The 24981-nt window shown below is 36.2% G+C and overlaps 1 protein-coding gene across 4 annotated transcripts in view; it reads right to left on the bottom strand.

Moving 5' to 3' along the window:
* Nucleotides 1-24981, bottom strand: part of trhde.1 (thyrotropin releasing hormone degrading enzyme, tandem duplicate 1) — a 202266-nt gene that overhangs the window by 45156 nt on the left and 132129 nt on the right. For all 4 annotated transcript variants that reach the window (XR_015483140.1, XM_087248252.1, XM_087248251.1 and 1 more), the window contains 3 exons: nt 24539-24604; nt 19398-19585; nt 5006-5094 (listed from right to left, as the gene is read on the bottom strand). Coding sequence is in view for 3 of the 4 variants with exons in the window: in XM_087248252.1 (XP_087104378.1) it covers nt 5006-5094; nt 19398-19585; nt 24539-24604 (343 nt within the window). In the remaining variant the exon portion in view is untranslated. The remainder of the gene's footprint in view (nt 1-5005; nt 5095-19397; nt 19586-24538; nt 24605-24981) is intronic.

Genomic DNA, 24981 nt, shown 5'->3' with positions numbered 1-24981 from the left:
AACATCAGTTTTGTTATTCATGAAGGTATTCATGTTGTTGATGAAAGAAGTTATTCTGCTATTTTCAAGAAGAGATGATGTGTTTAGCGTTTGAGTAATGTACAACATCTGTAACCTAACATCTTTGCAACATTCTGTTGCTGTAATATTCCAGTTGGACCTTGTGCTTTTTGACGGAAAATAAATGCACCGATTAAGTGCTTTCCAGCTCGTGCACTGGATGGATTTTTGGAGTGTATCGTGATCTCGAGCGCATCCGGGCAGATTGCAAGAGTCAGGCAGTGAGTTAATGCATATAAATGGGGTCTCTGCGTTCCAGACTCTGTTTCCTCCAAGAGTCATTGTCTCTGCTTCACTCTGTGTCGTCTGCATTGTAGCCCTGATGAGCCTCTTTTTCAGGAAAGGTGAGCAGAAAGTGGAGGCTGTTAAATGCTCTCATAATCAGTGGACACTCAGCTCTGAGCCGCTCGCAGAACAAATTCAATTCCTGCTCTTGGAATTTGACTCGCTGTGGCTCCATCCGAACAGAATCCACCTCATTCTCCCAAAGGAGAGGAAAGGAATTGCATATAATGATGGTGGATGTGAAGCCGCTGAAGAAAGGACATTTACATAAATGCACTCATGGGAGTAAATTATTCTAATTTAATGAGGAAATCCAATTAATAATGTACCTTATGTTTTAATGTGTCATTTACAGTTAAGTAGACAGAGACTTCTTATGTCAATGGCGCAATCTATTTTTTTTAAGTGAAATCTAAACATTTCTTTAATAAAAATATATGCAAATACAATGATTTAAATGCACTTGCATCAATGACAAACGTGTTTTTAGCAACTGCTTCTTAATTAAAATTCATTTCACAAGTCAGGGTGATGCGTCTGCCCTGAGATTATAATGAATGGAATTATAATGAAAGGCTCATTAAAATGATGACTTTCTGGAAAAAAAAAGAAACTTATCAAGTAGTTTGGCAATTATTTTATTATTATCATCTTATATGTATGTATTTATCTTTTATTTATACCTCTTTATTAATTTATGACAATGTTTTTTTGGGCCAGAATAATCAATCATTTTGATCAATCAACAAATACGGCTATATCTTGTGTACCAATAATCTTTTGAAATACTGTATCAACTAACCTGACTTTTTAAGACAAGGCATAATCAGTTCATGACAAATTACCATGCTGTGTAAAACTCCTTAAAGCAATCCATTGATATCTACTGACTATGTAAAATATAATTTAACAGGAATTCTTACATGTCTGTCTTGAATACTCGATTCTGATTAGTCATTGCAAGGTATGTTAATCCTAGATAACCACCACTAAATAACACAGGCTCACCTGGGAACTTCGAATCACCTTTAAAGGGCCATGAAACCCCCTCGTTTCAGCAGGGTGTTTTCACACCTCTACTTTCGAAAAAGTCAGAAAAGTGGGCGTGTCTAGCTCTGTTTAGGGGGGAGTGTCGGAGGAACTAAAGTGGGATGGTGTGGGAGTGTCTATTTGTGCACGCGCGAGTTTCAGAGTCAAAATACACACCCACACAGACAGGAGAAAGCGATGGTGTTTAAGCTACATGGACATCTGTAGTCGAATTATTTGCTGAATTAATAAATGTTGGACTTTAACTGCAGTTTGGCTCTTTCATTCAGGGAATTCATTCATGCCCCTCGCGACAAACGAGATATTTGATTCGAGGAACTGCTCTAAGCGTGTATTTTTCATGCAATGTTTGATACCGCACGGCGAATGAGAGAAAAAAAAACTCCGCATTTCCCGGAAACTTAGATGCACACGGCAGGTAGCGTCAGAAAGCCGCGTGTGTTATTCCGGTCACTAAATGCGGTGCTAACATTTCTGCACTCAGTGCTATAGTTAACTTAATTCGATATGAACAAACTGAATAAACAAAGAGCACTGGTCGCTCACTTACCAAATCTGTAGAGACAGGACAATCACCAGCAACTAGAGCCGCGTCTTTATGGAGAGAATACTACAAGCAAATCCAGATTTCAGCGTTTGCAGATGAGAACAGCTCTCAGGTAAACAATAATCCTCCTTAGACACGTAAGTTATTGTTGTCGAGCGTCGCGTACACTGTTAATCCACACGTGATCCAGATAAGCTCTCACAGAGAGAAAATGAAAACGAAACTTAACGGCAGCAAACTATAAAAGCAACACTTCACGCTTGTTTTGCCAACACAACGTGGCGTCTTTGTGGTGTAAACACTGTGACAGTAATGAATATTAATGAAGTTGCACAATAGAGCGCGCTGATTGGTTTGAACCAAGCCTTACTCATGCATTAATGTATCACACTGTAAGACGTAATAAGACTCACTCAGGCACAGACGCCCAGTCTGCACGCTGGAATACAACGCTATTATGTCATGACCGTGACGCAGCTTCAAAAATTCGTTTCAAACAGGAAGTACGAATTTGCTTGAAATAACGCAAAAACAACCAATTTACACTTTTTAGTGAAATATAGGTGTCCTAATAGTGTTTTTAGCAGTGTGGGACACATATACGACTGTCAAAAGCTCAAAAAATGTGTTTTGGTGTTTCGTGACCCTTTAATCACTGAACAGGCCAACATTCACATCCATATACTTAAATCAACATTTATATCTGTTTGTCTGCCATGCCACTGTTATTAACTGCTTTGGCACCAACTTGTGAATGAATAATCTGTGGAATAATATAGCTATAATATGTTAGTGAATGCTCCATTCAGTTCAGTTTTGTTTCTGTCAGCTTTTAGTTTAATTAAATCATTTATGAAGTATTATTCTTTATGTGTTGTGGCAAGTAGTTGTGTTTTAACTAAAGTCTCTGTTTTGCACTCTCAGGATTTATTCTGTGATAACAACCTTATGCATGTACTTTATCCCTAACATTTTCAATGAAAGCAACAAAACATAAAACAAACTCAACCAAAATATAGACGCTACATGGGGGTAAGCCAAGATGTTGATTAGAATAAATGCTGAAATGAATAAATGCTGAGAAAATAAATACTGTACAATACAGCAATAAATACTTTAACATTGGGAGACATACTGCAATACTTATTCTATATACAAAGTTGTTAAATTAGCATTTTCCACGATAAAATCCTATTAGTTAAAATATTTATAGTAAAATTCAGTGCCTGGTAAGAAATGATGTGTGATCCATTGCTTAATGACATTTTTATTCATACTGTTGAAAATTTGGTAACGAATGTCTTTTGAATGTGAGTTTTTTTCATAAACTGAAATAACCAAAGGCCTATTTCTCTCACATTTTCACCTTTTTCTAAACCTGTTTGCTGGGATAATCTATCCGCCTCCCAGATGTGGTATTTCAAGAGAGCATGATTACTGCACATGTGTGCCTCCGGATGGCCACAATAACAAGCCACTGTACAACACAGCCATACTGTAAATACTGTGGAAAAACATTGGAAGAACTAATGCAATACTTAGGCCCCGTTTACACTAATACGTTTTAGTTTGAAAATGCATGATTCGCTATGGTTATGCCATTCATCCACACTACACCGAAGTTTTCGTGCGCCAAATATGGAGCCTTTTGAAAACGCTGCTGCTCCATGTCAGTGTGGATGTGGGAAAACAGAGACATCTGAAAACAGAGGAGGGCTGCAGACATTTGCCTATTGGGGCTTTTTCCTCAATATTAAGTCGCCTAAGTTCAGTCTTGCAACCACTCTCTGTAAGTTCAGACTTCGCAAGTTTCATATGGTAAACAAACCCTCGAGGACACTTCAGATAAATCTTCAAAGGGATCAGGGTACTTTATAACCTCATTCACATCACCCTGGCTACGTTGTTTCACTTTCTTAGCAATAAAATGAAAACATGATTTAAGGAACTGCTTATTCTCATTTTGATTTAAGCAAATTAACAAAAATGTTGAGTCGTCGTGAAGCTACATATTTATATGAGCGCCATCTTCACTGTATGCTCCTTTCATTCTCATTGAAAATACGAAACATACCTCTCTTTTGCTGAATATCAGTTTTAATAATTAATAATGGCCATTATAAAAGTATAATGTAAAATGCATTTATAGCAAATAAATGCAAGCAATCAGTCGAACATATAGAATCAGTGTACTTAATTACATAAATTAATATATTAACTTATTTTTGCACTCAGCCAAAACGCGTTACCTGAGTACAAGTAACAGATGTAAAAAGTCAGGAAATATGTCGTTGGATGGAGAACAAGATGAATTAAATATTATGTTTAACAAATGAAGTGAGATTACATCCAGCTGTAAATCCTTGATAAACAGTCCAATGTGCACAGCTCTCATCTGGGTAGATAACTGCCTGGAGCTCAGAAATCCACAAATGCTGCACCACATGCCAGTGTGTTTGTGTGGTCATGTGATGTGCATTTTCAGTGGTGTAGTGTGGATGGAGAGTTGTTCAGAAACACTAGATGAAATGCCAGTGTGGACGCGGATCATTTTCATTCTAAAACGCTTGTTTTAAAACTAAAACTTATTAGTGTAAACAGGGCCTTAATCTATATACAAAGAAGTTAAATTAGCATTTTACTCAGTAAAAACATTCCATTAGCTTGAAGGTTTTTGGTAAGATTCAGTGTCTGGTAAAAAATGATGTGTGATCTATCATAAATGGCATTTTTCCTCATACTCTTAAAAATAGGGTAATGAATCATAAAAGGCCTATGTCTCTAAAATACTGTTAACACAATTTCTTAAACCTGTTTGCCAAAATAATATTTGCACCTCCCAAATGTGGTATATTAAGATGCATGATTATTGCACAAGTGTGCCTTAGGTGGGCCACAATAATAGGCCACTCTAAAACATGCAGTTTTGAAATCAGGAATTTCAGTAAATGTATATGTGTGTGTATTCGAGATTTATAAAAAACATGAAGTCTTATAAAATGTTATTAAATATAACCATAATGTGAGTGTCTGCGCTTACCAAGCACTCTTAATAATATATACCTGATTTATTTGTGACCCAAATGATGGTCTCCGTTGATATGTGACTGGCGTTTCCCACTGCGAGCGTTAGCGGTATTTGCCACTGGAAGCTGAAATAAAACAAAGATAGAAAACCAGATGAAACACTTCTGTCTGATCTCAGGGGTTTAAATATCACATACTGTATGAAGCACATAATCTGACACATATGGACTCCCACCACTTAATGGGATTGTGGGATTTATTCATCCGATATCCTCAGTCTTGACACCGACGGGCAAAGTGACAAAATCAGAAACATCAGATGATTGTGAAGCTCAAAGAAAGCCCAGCAGTGTCAGAGCTCAAAGACATCATATCTCATTCTTTCCCAGACTGCACTGCTTTGTCTCTCTCTCTCTGTCACACACACTCAACCACGTTTCACTCGTCACCCGATCGCTGTCATGTTCTGTGCCGCCGCCTCATTCTGACATGGAATCATCTGTGTGTTTCATGTGTTGGTGTGTGTGCATGAACATCTCCAGGTATGAGTGCACATCCAGTAAAAGCCTGTCTGACAGCTGTCACTCTGGACGGTCGGCCTGCTTTTCAGCCTGTCAAAATGGCAGACACACAGGTGGACAAGGCCTGCTTTCTGCCAGAATATATCACTTCAGACCACAGCAGCAAATACTGTAACACTGGAAAAGCTAATGTAATACTTACTTTATATACAAAGTAGTTAATTTAGCATTTTCCACAATAAAAACCTTCATTAGCTGAAATATTTTTGGTAAGATTTAGTGTCTGGTAAGATATTATATGGCACTTATTTATTATTGCTGATATTGAACGTAAAAAAAAAAACATCCTTGTCAGTTTGCCCTGGGTTAGCAAGTCAACAGTTAAAGTATGTTAGCATATCACTACTTGCTTTCAGTCAGCAAGTTAACAGCTTATCCTGCTCTCTTAGCATGGTGCTAATTGCTTAAGAAAAGCTTTATTCATTAGCTAGAACAAAACACATCATGATAATCCATCTTTCAACTTGAGGCAGTGTGTTAAAAACACTGAAAACACCTAAGCCATCCTTGCTAAAAAAGCAAAAACAAAACAAACAAGCAATAGAATCCATTACATAATGTACAATGGTTTTAATGGTTTACTCAAAAAAAATAAAATAAAAATGCTGGTATGTTGTAACATTGAGCCAAATATAAACAAACCCAACAATTGAGTTAAAAGTGTATTTTAAATTTAATAAAAAATAAATAAATAAATAAAAACTAGCTTTGAATTTGTCCACATGTAACCCAATGTTGGGTTACAACAATGCAGCATTTTTTAGAGCGTTATTAGTAAGGGATAATCTACGACTTGCCATGCGTTACAGGGTTTTAATGCACAAGGTGAAGACGAAGGGCCACTTGACTCATTAGTGGAGTGTGGTCGTGTCACAATCATCAGCTATCTAATACTTGTAGATCGCTGGTAGACAAGCACATTGCCATAGAACTACAAATCCACCATTATATGGACCACAGATCCAGTCATGCACCGCTCACACACACCTATTCCAGATTCTGCTGATTGCACTCACACACACAGCCAGAGGATTGGCAAGGACTGATTACATGGACTTTAAAAACAGCACACACAAGCATCAGTGCACATTCTTGTTGTACTGCTACTGTAAACATTATGATCAGTTTCTCTTGCCTTGTCTTGGCGTGTACCGATCTTTGCTTTGCTTGTTTATTGTTTAAATTGTTATTGTTGACTGACCATTTAACTATTATTTGACCACAACTCTGAATTCCCTGTATACATCTGTTTGCCCCTGTGTTGACCATTGCCTGCTTGATCACCTGTGTAATAAACCTGCGATTGGATCCACACTTCCTTGTCAGCATCCACTTCACATTAGAGGTCGCCTCCGCGAAGTGCATTGAAATCCTTTAACGCACAGCAAGCCATTGATTATCATGCTTATTCCATGGTCATTTGCTATAGTAGGCCTACTATATTTTGCTCTTCGCAGACCAATATTTGTTAGGGCAGGTAAGAGAAAATTCTACTTACTTTTTTTTCCTCTAAAACAAAACCAATCAGCCAAACACTCAGGATCAGTGTAACATTACATTATTTACAAAATAAATAAATTATGAAAATTATCTTTGCGATCTGGCAAAAAAATACACCTGACAACAAATAATAAGCTCAAAGGTTCAAAGACTGGCTGTTAGACAAACCAAAGATTAATTATATATCATGTTTTAACAACAGCGATGCAAGAGAAGAGATCCATCGGCACGTCGTGATATGGTCCAGCTGATATAAAGCTTTGTTCAAGGGGGAGCTGCTGCTGACTTCTCGGAGCTCAGAGTCAAACTTATACTAAAGTTTAAGAGTTTAAAATAACTATATTCTCACAAAAAATATTAAAACTTGATTTTGTGGCATCATTCATTCATTTTCTTTTCAGCTTAGTCCCTTTATTAATCCGGGGTCGCCACAGCGGAATGAACTGCCAACTTATCCAACACATTTTACGTAGCGGATGCCCTTCTAGCCGCAACCCATCACTAGGAAAATTTTGTAACATCGATAAGTATTTATCAAATTATGTGGATTTCCCATGTCTTCATCGGTTTCCTGTGCAGCACATGCCAGTTGTTAAGATGTTTGGGAGAAGCACAGGAACTACCTGTGCATTTAAACCAAACTGGTTTAAATGGAAACTGTATTTGTGAAATAAAACCAACAAACAAGCAAGAAAGTAAGTAAAATGTATTCTTAAAGCACATTTCAGAGACAAAATGTCACAGTAACAAGATGTCAAGTGCTTTACAGTAATTTTCAACTCCAAGCACAAATACCACAGAAATGTATAGCCACCAAGGCATACTTTTAAGATGAGTCTTTATGTGCTTCCCAAGTTTAACAGAGTTCGCAAAGTTAGAGGTCACCTTTGTATAGAGACTTGCAATGGGAATAGCTAAAAGGTCTTGGTCAGAAGATTTCAAGGACCAGACATATGAGTGTGCATGTAAAAGATCTTGGAGACTGACCATAAAAATGTATGTTCAATCTCCTAATCGGTAAAAGGCCTCGCAGCTGCATTCTGCAAACTTGAAATCCATAGATTATTTCAAGCTTGAACAAATCCTGAAATACAACTCATTAAAGAGACCATTAAAATGTACTGGTTTGTAATCTTTTGTGGTATTTGCATGTGCATCTCTTGTGATGATTTCTATAGATTTATTTTTATTTTTTTTCAGCAAGGACCACAAAAAAATTCATCAGTCTAGCATTGTGGCAGTGAACTTTACAAAGGCACGCACCACATTCCTACATAAAATGTCAAGATTTAGTCATCTGATATGAGAAGAGCAGCCTGGATTATTTCCTGACGTCGCTCTCGGATGTGTGGATCATTAGGGATTTGTGTTGGAAAAATCACAGGAATGGACAAAATCCTTTACAAGCTGCTGGTGACTCACCTCAAATCTTTATTAAGACTATATTCATCATATAATGTCTGTTAATTATGTCTGAATAAACCCCTTTCAAATAATGAAAATTGTAATAAAAGAATGTTTCAAAGACAAACTTTTAATTTAAGCTGTAAACGGCAAACACAGGAGATACAGGAACTGAATGTTTACATCGCAGAGGAATCTATAGCTCAGTTGAAGAAACATTACGCATAAGATGAAACAATATGAAGCCCTGCTGGGAAACAGTATTTAACCGCATATGTTTGTAAGGAGACTATAGAGAGAGATTGTGAAGGAGACGAGCGCTGATAACAACACTTCTGAATTCCAGTGATAATAGAAGCATCTGTGTGTGTTCAGATGAAATACATTTACATAAAACCGTGTTCATCAGTGGGATTGAGCAAAATAAGAAAGCAGAAGAAAATTAAAGTTCTCCACAGGCTGGTAATTTGGTGGCTCGTGTTTATGTTCATTTATGGAAGCGTCTGTTATCATCAGCGTTATTTACATCCCTCAGGGACTTCGTGTTCTGGCCCAGAGCTTTAGATAAAACACAAATGAAGGTTTCGTTCTCTGTAGCAGATGGATAAATGCGTGTCAGATGAGACATGTGGGCATCATATTATGTTTATGGAAAGATGCAACGTTTGTTATCTTCAGTCAGTTGTAGATTTTGTTCACTTGCTCTAGAACAGTTTATACAAATACAAAGTAACATGCCATAACAAAAAGCAGTGTATAAGCAATAATCTCCAAGAGCCACGGTTTACAGTGATTCTATAACAGCTAAAGTGCATTGTAAGGCACGATGTGCACTTTACCAAAATTAAACAAAGGCAATAAGACAGTTGCTTTGGCTCATTACAGATAGTGGATTGATCGGGAAATAAGTTACAGGCGTCTGTTTATTAACACAAACACAGCTTAACCGATAACAATGAAGCGACAGAAATATCTATTTTATAGCAGTGATTTTAACAGGGTCAAGAAAAATATGTAAAATGTGAAATGCGGATTCCCATTTTCTATCAATCAATATTTCACATTTAGGACATTTTAAGAAGACATAATCCTAATTTGGTCTTTCTATGATTACAAGCCAACGAACCATTTAAATAGCGCCTTAAATAATGTAACAAACTTTGCCACAACAATGATCAAGTGCTGTACAGTTGGTAAAGTGGCCCAACTGGTTGCCAGGGTGTTCATTTAATGTTTTTGGAGGGTGTTATTTCAGCAATTATTTTTTCTAATATAAAAAAATCTGTCAATAAACTATATGCACAGGGACTTTTGATACTGAATAAGCCAGCTTAAATGCTTCCGGTAAACTGTCATGCTATTATAAAATTGTATCATTTAAGATCTGCTTCATTTAAAATCAATGATCTCTATTAGTTGAGATACAATATAATGTTGGTAACACTGGAGAAGAAGCACTGCATTAAATTGGATTGTCCCACATCATGTCTTTAAATTATGGAAATATGTATCCCCTGCTGGCTTTCAACTAATGTTATGCTAGAACAACTAAATTAACACTTAAGTCTATTTAACGGACTATATTTAAATTAAATTGCATTATCCATGCTACAGTATAAAAGAACCTTATGAAATTGAAAATAGTCACATCAACAATTCACCGGAAGTTTATCGCTAGCTGAATAACATTTGCCGTGCATATAGCCCATTTGCAATAATGACTGAGATGGTGCCTTGAAGTGCATATCAGCGCAGTAAAAGAGTAACAGCTGTGGTCTGTCTACATTTAAAATTCACTGTGATTAAGCAGCATCCACTGTTTTTCTGCGTCTCTCTCTTTGCTCATGGGTTGTGAGCTCTCAGTCTCTCTGTGCGGCTGTGATAATATCTCAGACTCTCTTTAGGGAGCGCTGGCTTTTGCAGTCTATAATGAGTCACTGGGGGCTTTTGTGGCTCAACATGTGTGATTCTGCAGATCCTCCAACACTTTTATCCAATACCGGCTGCACTGAAGAGAGGAAAAAATACAAGTGTCTTCCTTCGAAACCTTCCCTGGATGTTGGGCGTAGTGCGGAGCTTGAGCGGTTGTGTTCATTTGTGCTGTGTAGACTCGTGTTAGAGTTTCAGTCAATCATCGTGAAGCCACTGAGACATGAGAAACTGGACAAAAGAAGATCAGGAATTTCTGCTATATGGATTTAGAAAGACTGTGATATGTTTGATATTGAGGATAACTACAGTATTTACCCTGTAGAGAGCAACTCGAAGCTAAACATTTATGAAACCAAATAGGATGGTGGTGGATTTCTGGAAAATCTGAAATTCTTTGAGTTGAAGAATGTGGATATGCTGATAATTAGAAATTTGCAGACGCATTTACACGTGGCATTACAACTACAGTAAGTGATTAAGCTATCTGAAAGGTATAAAATGAGGTTTAATTTGATCACACATTTCATTAATAGAGTAAGTGCTGATGTGTCTTAAGGACAACTTGCTTGCTTCATACATATGAAGATTTCAGATGCAAAAACCTCTAAATCCATCAGACCTGGACTTAGAGTTTAAGACTTTTCTTGTAAATGAGCATTGTCTATCAGGCTCCTCTGATAAGGTTCAGAAGTTTCATTTTATACGTAATGAAAAGAAGGTTCTTAGCTAAATACCTTTTTTTTTTTTTTCAAAAATGTTTTAACAAGGTAAATTTTCTTGTGAGTCGAAAACCAGCTAAATCCACTTGTGTTTTTTTTTTTATGCAAAACCCTCTAAACACACCTATTGGAACGAGACAAATTAGTTAGTTGTAATTGGTTGAAAATGAAGATGCCATTAGAAATTATTTTACCAAACATAAAACACATTACACAAACCACCTGAAATGTAAAATATATAAATCTGTCAAGTAAGTGGCGGTTCATTCCGCTGTGATAAACCAAGTAAAAAGCAGAAGGAAAATAATGAATGAAATCTGTAAGGTAATAGCATTAATCAATAACATTAAAACTGACATTAATTAAATCTTAACTATCTGTTGTCATTTCTAATATTTGGGATTTGGATTCAATGTAAGTAGAAGAATGTAAACATTGCAAACATTGGAAACTAAGCTTGGTGGATTCAAATTATGTGACGTAAAAACATTGTGAAATATCAATATCTGTGCTTTGTCTGTTAATATAAAAAGCTTATCAGATCTATAGGTATTATGAATTTATACAAATAATGTATAGTTTTATACATAGTTTTTTTTTTTTTTTTTAATAGCTTACATTAGCAAATAAAACACAAGGTAGACATACTGAGCAAAAAGGGAAGCTGTCATTCATTCGATAAAAGTCATAAATACCAAAAAATATAATTGAGAAAAAATAATAGGTTTAAAAGTCCAAAGACTGACCATTATACACCAAAAATTATTAATTTATAATGTTTTAAACAACAAAGATGCAAGAGAAGAGATCCAGCGGCATGTCCTGAGATGGTCTGGCCAATATGTAAAGCTTCACTCGCCTAGCTTAGAGTCCGACACTTACAAAGATGCGCTATCCTTTTACATAAACAGCCGATTTGTCTTTCAAATAACTATATTCTTGCATGAAAAACTCTTAAAACTTGATTTTGTGGCATAATTGATGCACATTTTTGTAATTTGTCCTGTCTGCCATAAAAAGTCCTCATCGGTTTCCAGTGTAGCGCTCGCGAGTTGCTATGATAACTACTAACATACAAACAAATACAAACAAAAAGAGAAGCACATTTATTTAGAAGTGTGATCAAAACTGACTGAAACTACATGTGCATTTACTTCAAAATAATGCACATCCTCCAGCCAATCAGAATCTAGAATATATATATATATATATATATATATATATATATATATATATATATATATATATATATATATATATATATATATATATATATATATATACAATAACACCTAATATTTATATGTAGGATAATACACACAGCGGGACAGAATGGCTTGATGAACATGAAAGAGAAGTTGAAGATCTCCTACATGGCCTACACAGTCACCAAACTAAATATTATTGAGTGACTTAGTCACTATTCTGCAATCTCTCATTCCCAAGATGAATTGATGCTGTACTAGCTGCAAAAGAGGCCCTGCACCATTCTAATGAATTATACTTACTTGACTTACTTACTTAATTGTTTTGCTCATAAAATATTTAATTTTCATTCACAGAGAAGACATTTTATTTCTTTATTTAAGAAAAGTTTTATTTATTATTATTTTTTTTGTACTGTAGACTTTTTGCTCAAGTGTATTTTCTGGATAACTTCTTTTTCGTGTACAAATAATTTTTTAATGAGCACTAAAGAAAATCAATCACTCGTTGCTTTAAACATTGCTGCTGTGTGCTTTGAAAGACACTCTGGATTTAATGTTTTTGTGCTTGTACTTCATGTGCCCACCGGCATTCTAGCTGATTCGTGCTCAGTTAATATTTCACTGCATTTAGGATGAACATGTGTGTCCTGCACTGTTAACTGTCCAAACACATTACAGTGATGTCACAAACGTATTACTCTGCGGTGGGTAGCTATTTGGTAAACATAAAAATGATGTGCACTGAAAAATCTATAGAGCCGTGGAAAAAAAAACAACAGACCACTTGAAAACCCTCACTTTCTCTGGATTTTTTGTATTTAAAATATTAATGTGTTTCTCTGTAAAGTTAAAAATTCTCAAATCAAACATAAATACTCTCTTTTAGTAATTTTAAAATGTTTTAATTTGTTGTGAATAAAAACAGGCTGATTTCATAACTTTTCTGAAGTTAATTTTAGTTTTATTTTAATTTTTACAGAATAAATCTATATATGTTTCCGCAAATAACTATAACTCATGAATTTTGAGTTTTTTCAGATTTGCAATGATACAAAACGTTGATTTAAAGGTGCAGTATGTGATTTTTACCACTAGAGGGTGCTTATTAACAACAAACAAAGGTGTATTTGGATGATATCATGATTGAGTGTGGAGTCTATTTGTTGTCTACATTAAATCCTATGGAAGTCGTGCAGAAATCATGTTCATGGATGAGCTTAAGAGTTTAAAACGTATTAACATCAAAGTATCACCAGTTAAAATTGCTTATTTCTCTGGATTTGGAAATTCCTCAAAACATGTGTGATAATGTAAGTACTGTGTACATTTGTTTGTTTGTTTGTTTTTGTTTTTTTGTGGATTTTTTATTAATAATAAAAAACTTATATATTGTGCCTTTAAGCATCACTAAACCTGAGCAATAATACAGCTTTCTTCACAGTAGCACTGGTCTTGACAGTTTTATTGCAGGTTGATGACTGATGATTTTTTTTCATGAAGTGCATCTGATGGTCACCAGCTGAGCTTGAATGTGAATCCAGCGACTGCAGATAACTGGCACATAATAAGGCTCAAATCCATCTGAAAACTATAAAATAATTCTCAAGAAGCCACATTACAGAGCAGTCTCCCAGTCTGCAGTGATAAATTCACTTGTGGCATTGAGCGCTAATAAGTTGTTTATATTCTCTATAATCTCACCTCAGCACAAAATCTGTGCTGTGAAAATTCGAGCAGAAGTCAGGTATGATACGAGTGTAAAGGTGTTAATGAAGAAACAGACGTTTTTATAATGGTGAAAATAAGTGCAGGATCTGCAAATTATCTTAGACGTGCCAAATGGTTCAGGATGACTTCAGATGAGATGTTTTAAAGTACAGCATCACAATTTCAGGTAAAAGTGTCACTTTTCTCATACTTTCTAATGACTTATCTTAATTTAGAGTTGTTTTTTAATAGACAGAAAATGTGTCCCTGAACAATTACAGGCTTAATAAGCTAAACAATAATTAACAATGTTCCAGAAAATAATTTTTAAATCATTATTAAAACTGATGACAACATCTGGGAAACCGATGGGAAAGAATACAAGATAAGACTAATCTCTGAGACACACTTGTTTTCCAATTTTACATTCAAATTCACAGTCTTGGCCTAACATTTTACAAGAAAACAGCTGTCAGTGAGGGTCAGGTTTAAACAATAATTCTTTAAACCTTTCACTTTTTTAACAACACCATAAAAGTTATTTTATAATTGCAGAATATATATTCAAATGGGTTTTTATTTCTATAAAAACCAACATGACAATGAGGGCAATGCCGCAATGAGCAAGAAAATCAGTGAGTACCTGAGCATGTACAACATGCTAATATGCTAACAGTCTAATAAAAATAAACAATAAAAGTTATTTCTGAGTTTCAAATAAATATTAAACATTAACGCCATTTATGAGATCAAAGATTGCTTTAAATTTGTTAAAACATAAGAGCGGTTATGGTGTTTAGGGTAAATGTATATCAGAATGATAGCATGCTTGCCTAAAGATGGTATATACTTCTACATCGAGTGATTGCTGTGACCCACAGCACAAGTCTATATACTTCTGCATGCTGTTTGTGTTGCTCTGCAATAACACTTCCAAAACACTAGCTGGCATTGAGGTTTTTCTGTTCCTCTGTATCGAGTTCCTTCAGTGGTGTTTTGTTTTTTCTAAATGCTTCCTTAATGTAAAAGCAGCTAAAACTTGCTTTTTCAGATTTAGGAACGGGCAGATGTGCAACAACCTTAATTATAAGGTAAACACTAAACAAAAGTTTGCAGTTGGTGCTCCTTTATGAGACTCTGCACTTGTAAACGCACAGTCCAACAGGTTGGTGCAGCTCTCAGCTCCGCCCATACTCGTTAGAGCTACCAAGCTGACTAATCACAGAGCTTGCGCTATGCGTCGTTGCAAGGTGTAGTTATATTTTATGAGAGGTGCGCATCAGCGTTGGCATCAGCCACGGCGAGGGCTATGCAACCATACAGAGGCTGCACTGGATCATACGTGTGCACTTGATGCATAAGTATAAACCAGCCTTTATTTTATGGGTCATCTGGACACAAATGAATACCAGGAAAGTTGTAAAACCCTTTAAACTTTACCACACAGGATGGTCTAACAAAACTTAAGGTATTTACTAGTTGCCATTGAAAAAAAATTTATACGTATACGGTTTTGTCACCACTCTGTTGGCACTTAATAAAAAAGTTTCTAATTCTTCTTAAAAACCGAAGGGCAAGAAAGTTAATTACTTCGATAATAGAAAGCAGACCAAAGATAATATCAATATAGCTGAAGTTGTACTTTACTTAAAAGACTCCTTTAATGCAGGTTTGAAAGAGGAAGTCAATTAGCACATCAAGTGTGAAGCTCTTTGCTTGCTGGATTATGGAAGGGCTTCAGCAGAATATCAAAGTGCAGAAAAAAGTGTAACGTGTGTCTTTTTCTGCAGTTTTTTGTGTGGAGTTTGGACCTCTCCAGAAGCAGACCCTTTATGAACTTTAATAAGACAGCGGTGGACATGAAACATACAGAAGGAGTGTGAAATACATTCAAACTGACCTTCTCTGTTTTCCTTTAGTTGCTGCCAATGTTTCTGTCAGCACATTTTGCTAGGCTGGCTTAAAGCCTCAAGTGAGGTGTTACACTGCATTTACAAAGGTGCCAAATCCCCCTGCATTCTGGCAGGTTGTCTGGTACTCAGATGAAAACCCGCCTGAGGGGCAAAACAGGAAAGAGACGCCCCCTACTCACAACACAGCTTGGCTATTGATTCTTGGAGCCGCTGTGCCTCTGAACGCCTCTGCAGAAGAACCGCAGCTCTCAGAAAACACGTTCACGTAGGAGGAGACGCTCGCAGGAAGGTGCCTTTGTCTGCCCTCAACAAATGAACTCAGGAAAGGGATCGACTAACAGATTTCTACCTGTATGTTTCATATTTATCACAACAGAGGGCTTCATGTGAAGGGTTAGCCTAGCCGCACGAAAACAAAGTCTTTGATTATTTGAAGATAATAAATTAAATGCTTTTGTGAAGACTTTAATCTCGCTAGAATTATCTTCTCTACTATTTCTAACAGATTTTATTTCTAATCACATTTAATCAAAAAGTCACAATAAAGTTTTAAAAAAAGTGTAGATATTATAACCTCAAGAGGTTTTGAGGTTGTCTGTTAATTTCAGTTTTTTTGGACTGATTTTATTCTCAATTTGAGAAACTTTTCTTACCATCTAAATGACAAAAAAGCTCAACATTTACTCCGCACACTCTGACTGACAGTTCGGCATTAAGATTCAATTCTTAAGTCAGTTCTTGCACCGCTAACAGTGTCTGATCCTAAACAAAAGGACGATTTCTAAAGAGGATCAGAGGCAGTATTGAATTATTCATCTCACCCTAACAAAGAATTAAACTAATCTATCCGCCAGTGACACACACAGTTTTCTGCGACGACGCAGACGCTGCCAAACAGGATGTGGCAGTGACAGGTTAGCATGGGTCGCTAATATTAAATGAAATGCTCAGATAATAGCAGCTTAATAGCTTGTGTGTTTGAACATGACATGAAATATCATTAATACAAGCAGGGTTGTTTTACACTTTACAGTTCCTCGTGAAAAAAAAAAAAAACAATAAATAAAAATGCAGCGTATAAGCTAGTCTTGCATAGCCAGACATCAAAGTGAACGTCTGAGAAATTATGGCTGCTTTAAATGGTCAAGGACCAATCAATCAAGCCTTGTTTTTTTTTCTGCCCATGTTTAGGAATGTAAAAAGGTCTGCAAAATAGCGGGTCATTATGCAACCTTTATATAATTTTTTTTTTACAAACATTTCAAAAAGATGCCCCATCAATACCAAAATCAGTCTTACAATATCCAAGGTTTTTCCATCATTACATTCTCTCAAACTGTTATTTTTCTTCCTTTACTCTTTTCTACAACCTATATGAATGTGTGTTTGTGTTAGTTTCTGTTAGATTAGTCAATAAACTGTAATTAAAGAAAGTTGCCTGTGCATATTTATGACTCTAATGTCTTAAACGTTGATGTTGTTACTCTGCTTGTTACCCTGCTTTTTTTCTTTTTTAAATTTTTATAGAAATATCCATAGTTGAAGTCAAATGTCCATTCGAATGATCGATTAGTTTGTTCGGATTTAAAGTGTAGATTCCTTTGAAGCCCCTTTCAAATGAATCTTCAATTCACATTGAGCTAATTCGCTACAACTTTCACCATAATCAGTCGGCAAATGAGTAAAAATATTTCTTTTAGAATACACTTAAGGACTTCAAGAATAACTCTTGGTAGTCTTTTAACAATATTACGATGTGAATCTTTTCGTTAAGACTCTCTCTACAAATGAGCATTGTCACAAAAGGACAGCCTTTTCATGTTGGATAAAAGAAGGAGCGGCGCAATACTTGTTTGCTAGTTTCAGCTAGTTTTGTTGCTATTTTGAGAAACTATAATAGATTTTTCATTATACCAAAAAAAACCCGGTCTAAATTCCAGCGAAGAGTTGCGCCTCGCTTACGCACTGCTTAATAGCCTACACAAAAGATGTAAAGCAATACGCAAATATCTTTACGTTTGAAAAAATTAAAATATTAAGGATAGACCATATATAGGATATAATAAGAATATATATGGGATATATATATATAAAGGATTAAAATATTACAAAACATATTATTTTCTAGCCTACATAAAAATGAAAAATCACTGCTTTTATGTCTTCTTCATCTCGGGAGGCTTTTTCAGTTCATTCACAACAATTTGCTTTTGTATAATGTTATTATTATTAGCAGTATTATTTATTATATCAATATTTAAATTTGTTTTATTAAAAACAAGCTTAGATAAGCCCACCTGCAGGTTTTAGTCCATATAGGGCACTGCATGTGTTTTAGGATATAACTCAGGTTTTTAAACAGACTTCGTTATTATTGTTCATTTATTCGTTTGCTGGAAATTAGAACTGAACTGAATAGATGCCCTGTTTAACTGTTTTCTGTTAAAAAAAAAAAAAAAAAAACTGTTAACTGTTTGCTTGTGAAATGCTCAGTTTTTCCAATTACACTTACTTAACGTCCTGTAAATAGCAAATGCGCTTATGGCGCAACACAGCTGGCTCTTAAAGGAAATGGGAGAAGAGACTCTGATTGGTTTATTCTCAAAAAACACGCCTATAACTCATTAAGAAAATAAACTCAACCTGTTTAGACCATGCGCCACAGCGCAATGCGGATTTTGCCGTCCTTAAATTAGCAAAAATGCATTCTGACATGCCCCGAAAGCATTTGCGCCCTGCACTTTGCGCATGGACCGTCAAAATAGAGCCCTCAATGCTACATGTAATGGACCTGGAAATCCTGTATATTTAAACCAATCAGAAGATAGCTTTCAATCTATTGAAGTGTTTCCAAAAAAAAAGTGTGTCGTATGCATCAAACATTTAGCCAGAGGTCCGTGGGCAGTTCTTGGCATGACGTCTGAGGCTGAAACTAGGTCTCTGCTAACTGGCCAGACTTTAGGCTAGTTTAAGCATTTCTTTTATCAGGTTTGCTAAAGGCAGACATCTAAAGACATGCTAGCAGTAAAATATTCACATTGCTTGGATAAGCGAGGAAATCCTCTGGGTTTTCATGCTGCGGGGCGCTAGGCTAGTCTTTAGCTGTCTAGCTGTGCTTATAATCTCCAGATGGCCTATTCTTCTGTATTTCTTACAAAATAACTTAATGTTTAATCTCATTTTTGATCAAAATTTGTTCTCCTTCTCTTCAGTTGCAGAACCGCAGTATTTTGTTTTGTCTGAGCTTGATCTGATCACTGAGGATTCTTAGAGGGAAATCACTGACTTTGTGGGATTTTTGCATTATTCAGCATTGCAACGTTCGGCAAACATACAGACCTCTGTGCAATAACTTTCCTACAGCGATCTATGAGCTTTTGCAGAATCAATGTGAAGAGGTCAGTTGACTGATGGGCTTTCATTTTCATGTAACAACCTGTCACCACTGACATATGGCAGACTACCTTTTGTTGAACAGCTCAGGATTCTGAATCTTGGCGTCTGTGTCGTAGACAAAGTGCTCTTGGGAAATAGTGATGCTGTTGTCCAGACTGTCGTTCTTGCTGATGGTGACGACTGGATAGCCCATCTGTAGAGTCCAGCGGTCCATAACCTGTGTGATGTTGATATCCTTTCCCTCTCGCTGCATAGCCTGTGACGCAAAACACAAAATCACATCACATAGATTCATATATCATAGTGTAGAGCATGTAAAACTGAATAAATTGTACCAGATAAAGTCAGTGATGCTTTATTTATTCATTTAGATTGTAACAAAAATGAAAGATTTAACTAAAAACCCATGCAGACCTTTCAACTGAAATTTAACAGTGAAAAGTAAGTGAACTTTACTGTTCTCATAATCCACAAGCATGAATATCACAAAGCTATTTCCAGCTATCTAACTTCTCTACACAAGCGTGACGCTTGTACAAGAGAAGAATTACATTTATAGGTCTGATTTGTTCAGAGAAAGCTGCTCCTCCTATTTTAAAGAAGTAAAACATAAAATTGGATCTCACGGCTCATTTATGAAGAAAGCCTGTAATACGACTGAGTTTTGTCCCTGAGGGAAATGTGCTGCATACACCGCTCCTCCTTATTCTTTAAAAATGCAACTATAAATGGCTCGGCACGGTGGACAACTGGCAGTTTTCTGAGTCAATTGTTTTCAAAAGCTCTCTGTATGTATGAGGATCGTTTTAATACTTCATGTAGTTTCTTCCATGTTTCACCTTGAGCTGCTGTATCCATTTTTAAAAACGACAGTAGCTGAATGTAAAACACTGAGAATGCTATGAATAACTTGCTGGTGTGTTTTGTGGAGAGAACTGTTTTCCAATGACTTCACAAATTAACAGGAATGATCAAGGTAAACTTCATTTGTCAGAACAAAGAACTCAAAGTTTGGATGGGGTGACATGGTGGCTTGGTGGTTAGGACTGCTGCCTCACAGCAAAAAGGTCACTGGTTTAAGTCCAGGCTGGGTCAGTTGGCATTTCTGTGTGGAGTTTGCATGTTCTCCTTGTGTTGGCGTGGGTTTCCTCCGGGTTCTCCGGTAGCCTCCACAATCCAAAAACATGCACAATCGGTGAATCAAAGAAACTAAATTGGCCGTATTGTATGTGTGTAAATAAGTATGTATGGATTTTTCCCAGTATTGAGTTGCAACTGAAGGGGCATCCACTGTGTAAAATATATGATAGATAAGTTGGTGGTTTAATAAAGGGACTAAGCTGAAGGAAAACTATTGAATGAATGTTTGGATAGTTGATGTTTTTCAAATGGTGCCGTGACCCGGGTATGGGGGAGGATGCTATATGGTTCAGGATGCTAACTGACAGTATGTGTTGTACAGGTAAACCTCAATCCCTCAGCCTAAAACTATACCTCTACTGCACACTTTATGATAGATATAAAAAAATATATTTTACTGTTTTTCTTTTCTTAGAATGGCTTAACTTCAAATTTAGATCTTTCCTTTTAATTAATAATTTTGTTGTTAATTTTTTATTTAATATCTGTTACAGTATTATAAGTTTAACACAGAACTTATGAATGACAACTTATACTTACTTTTCAACAACTGATGTACCAAAATCTTTCATTTAGTCTATTCTTTTTTGCTGAATATTATTAAAAACAAACATAATATTGTATTATCATGTATACAACATTCAGTAAATATAAATATTTTCCCCAGTAAATATTATAACATATAATTAACAAGTCTGTTATATCCAGATGCATCAGAATAATGTAGCTACTAGCTAACAATATTTATATATTATACTATATACTATACTACGCCTGTCTCATCTGTCTCTGAGCTAACTTACTTGAACTGTCTCCATTTCTGCTCTTATCTAATGTCCATCTGCATCATTATCATAGTCACTAAAACCAATCTCGTCCTTACATTCATCTGCAGGAAGAGTCAGTTCTCTCCTTTTCGTCTTTCACTCACAACAGAACATGGTGGTGCTCGCTAATACACTGTTCTTTGTGTTTTTATCTTTTCAAAAGTAGTATTGTCAATTAAATTTGATTTTATCCATAATTCAAATTCCATTAACATACAACTAATCAACATTATATTACTAGCATTCCTGTTGTTATTGTTACAACTTAAAAGATCACAGCAGACCTTGCTAACTAGTTAACCTATTGCAATATTGCACATTCCACTATTGCACAATGTTGCCATTTGGCAACAAACACATTTGATCGATTTACAAAAAACGAATTTGATAAAAACTTTGTAAATATGTCATAATAACTCACTTGAGGGTTTTTTTTATTTTTAGTGGATTTGACTTGAGTTGATTCTTTGTTTTTATTGACATTTACATTTGTATTCAGCAGCTATTAACAATAAACGCCAGTCTGTCAGAAATCGCTCCACAGAAAAACACTGAATGTCAAAGCACATCATTGGCCAAACTAAGGTCTTCTCTTTCCAATAACAAAAAAAAAAAAAAAAAAAAAAAAAAAAAAACAGTTGAATGTTGGTCTTAAAGAAACAGTGGCAGGGGAAATTAACATAAATATGTTCCATAGAGAAACACCAAGCGGTAGAGGGCTAGCAACCGATTCTAGATCCAGTAGTCTTTAACATCTTTGTTCATGTAACTGCCATTCAGTGCCGACTTTTGCTGTATTGAGCTCCATTTTAGGTTTACCAAGAATGAACAAAACAGGAATCAATTGTCCACAGTCCAGCCTTTTGTGTGCTTCATATGAGAAGTATCTGTATCACTGTCAATACAAAGTCAATATTTTTAGAGGTTTTGTTTCAGTCCAGATCTAGCTGTTTGTTTTTGGTGGTGGATGGTAAAGCAGTCTGCTAGGTTTTGGATCAAAGCAAATTTCATTGGCTTCACAGATATTTCCAATCATTTCTATTCGCTGCATCCTAAATATTTGCAGCATTTCATATTTACTAAGTCCATTTGGTATTTTAGTCTGAAATTGTTTAAAAAGCTGTGAAGGTTTACAGTGTTTCTGCAGCAGCACAGAGTCAGTGTGTTGTTTTGACCCGAGGGATTAAAGGGGAATGTGGTGACAGAAACAAAAGTGCTCTGTCAGGCTCTCTTGCTCTTCTGTAAACTTCAACCTGACCAGATCAGGCAAGCATGTGCACTAGTGAAACTCTTGCTTATACAGATTATTATAATCATCATGAGCATTAAAATATGAGCATAACCAAGCTGACTGATGAGTGTCTAGAATATATAACAGAAACTGGATGACTTTTCACATTTGTAGATGACTCACGGTTTGTTTACCGTATGAGAGAAGAGGCTGATGACGGCAACTCATGTTCCTATTATGAATCATTTTCTGTAGGAAGGCTTTCACGAAGCTACAGTACCTTTACTCTGGTGGAAATAATTAAAGCAAGTGAAGGCCAGTCCGGCGATGGGTCGTGAGCTTGACAAAGGGCTTTGTGGGCGCTAAGCACTGCCAGATTATTGCAGCAAATTGGATTTCATGAATAGCTAATGAACACAGCGCATATCAGTATTCATTAGATGATGGGCTGTCACAGACTGTTAATGTAGCTAAATTCGTCAGTGCCTCACAAACACGGTCACTGAGACGATACAGGGGTCTAGGTTCGGCTACTTCGTATGAATTCACCTTTAAATCTCTTCAGTTCAGAGAGAAAATGAAAAAGAGTCGCCCATCAGCCGGGAGAGTGATGTGAATGACAAAACGCTTCACTCAACACTGATAGCCGCTAAATGTCCTGCTGGTATATTACAAAGTATAATAACGTTGAGATTACGCTTGAAAGTAATCTCATTAAAGTCATGACACTTGTGAGATGAGCACTGAGAAGACTTGCTGAGAGTCGTCCGACTTTAAAAGCAGATCTCAGTGTTCAGGACTTGAACTCAATGCTCGGTTTCTCTGTGATTATGGCTGTTGGCTACGTTTCTTAATAATCACCCACTTTCATTCTTGCTTCCGCTTGATGAATCAAGTTCTTTTCATGCCCTAAAATGCCTTTTAAAAAAGTTTAAACTTTGATATTAGCAAGTTATAGTTTTAAATGACATCTTTATAAATTACAACAGCACTGTACAGATGAGCTAGCACGTTAGCATTTTGTAGATTAACATGTCCACCTAAATAATTGTCCAAAATTGTGTTTTATCAGTTAGATGTGGTACAGTATATCCTATGATTATTTGATAAACCATGAAAACATTTAGCCGATGCGCAGATAATGGTGTATAAAGAATTCCTGAAAGAGCATTAGCATCTTAATGTTAGCCTTTCTGGTAATTAAACAGAAGGAATTATGGGAAGTGAAGTGTGCCACTAACAATATATGTTTGCTAAACCTTCAGTGGTACTACAAAAGACAGAGAAACTGAAGCAGCGGATCACAGAAAACACACCTGAGTGTTTCTGTCAGGAGGGGGACAGTCATGCCAAACCAAATAAATACTGTATTCCTGAGGCCAGAGTCAAGCATTAAATAGGTCAACTTTCCTCCAGCAGACGATCATTTTTAGATTTTTCTTTGGTTATTTTTGACTACACCTGAGCTAAAGGGTTAACACTCATGGTCGAGACTCACCAGGCTTGTCAACAATTATTTTACACTTCACTAATTAAGATTCAAGTCATTTATAAACTGATTAAAATCAGCAAAATCAGCAGAAAGACTTGATTTGCAGTATCTGAACATTTGCATTCAGCAGGTTTGCAGTGATGAGTTTTCTGGATCAATATCTGACCTTCCTCTGTAAGAAACATTTCCATTTTAAGTGAAACCTCAAGTGTAGAAGCAAGAGAATCAAACACAACCCAGACTCTTTCCCATGTGGCATTTGTATAAAGCCCATATGCGTTGATGTGAGTAGGTGGTGTGTTGGCATAAATTGTGCTCTGCTGATGATGTGCAGTTATATAATGGCCTCTGACCCAAATGCAGCGTATGAATCTCTGAGCACCTGCAGGAGCTTCACTCACTGAATTTAAGTGGGTTGAACACACACAATTTCACTCGCTGCTCAGCGTTAACTGACCCCAGCCATGATTCCTGCTCACGGATGTAGGTCTCACACCCAGAAGATGTGTAAAATCTTACCTCTGAGAGTTTGTTCCACAAGTCATCTCTTGCTGCGTTCCCGTACATATGCGTCATCAAGTAATCCTGCAAACACACAGAGACGCAGATCAATATTGGAAGAAGAATAGATTGGACTTGGACAGGAATGCCAACTTGGGAAACCGAATAAGCCCAAACAATAACATTACTAATCCTCTCAATTCAAGCTGAACTTATGCAAATCAGCAGCAGATGTTTGGGTGTGATTGGCTGTCAGTTCAAGGAGGACCATAAGGAGACCAATTAGAGGCTGATTATGTTGTTCAAGTCGATGCTGCATCAGTGTGTGTCCCTGCATGAGTAAAATACAAATCAGCATCATGATTTTACAAGAGTTGCATTCAAGACACAAAAGATGGGGAAGTTATCCACATTATAATAAGCATCCTGAGTTTTGAAGGGAATAACTGGTGAAAAGCACT

The sequence above is a fragment of the Danio rerio genome, chromosome 4, assembly GCF_052040795.2.
Source record: "Danio rerio strain M-AB ecotype USA chromosome 4, GRCz13ab, whole genome shotgun sequence".
Classification (NCBI taxonomy): domain Eukaryota; kingdom Metazoa; phylum Chordata; class Actinopteri; order Cypriniformes; family Danionidae; genus Danio; species Danio rerio.
This window is presented reverse-complemented; position numbering and strand designations above follow the sequence as displayed.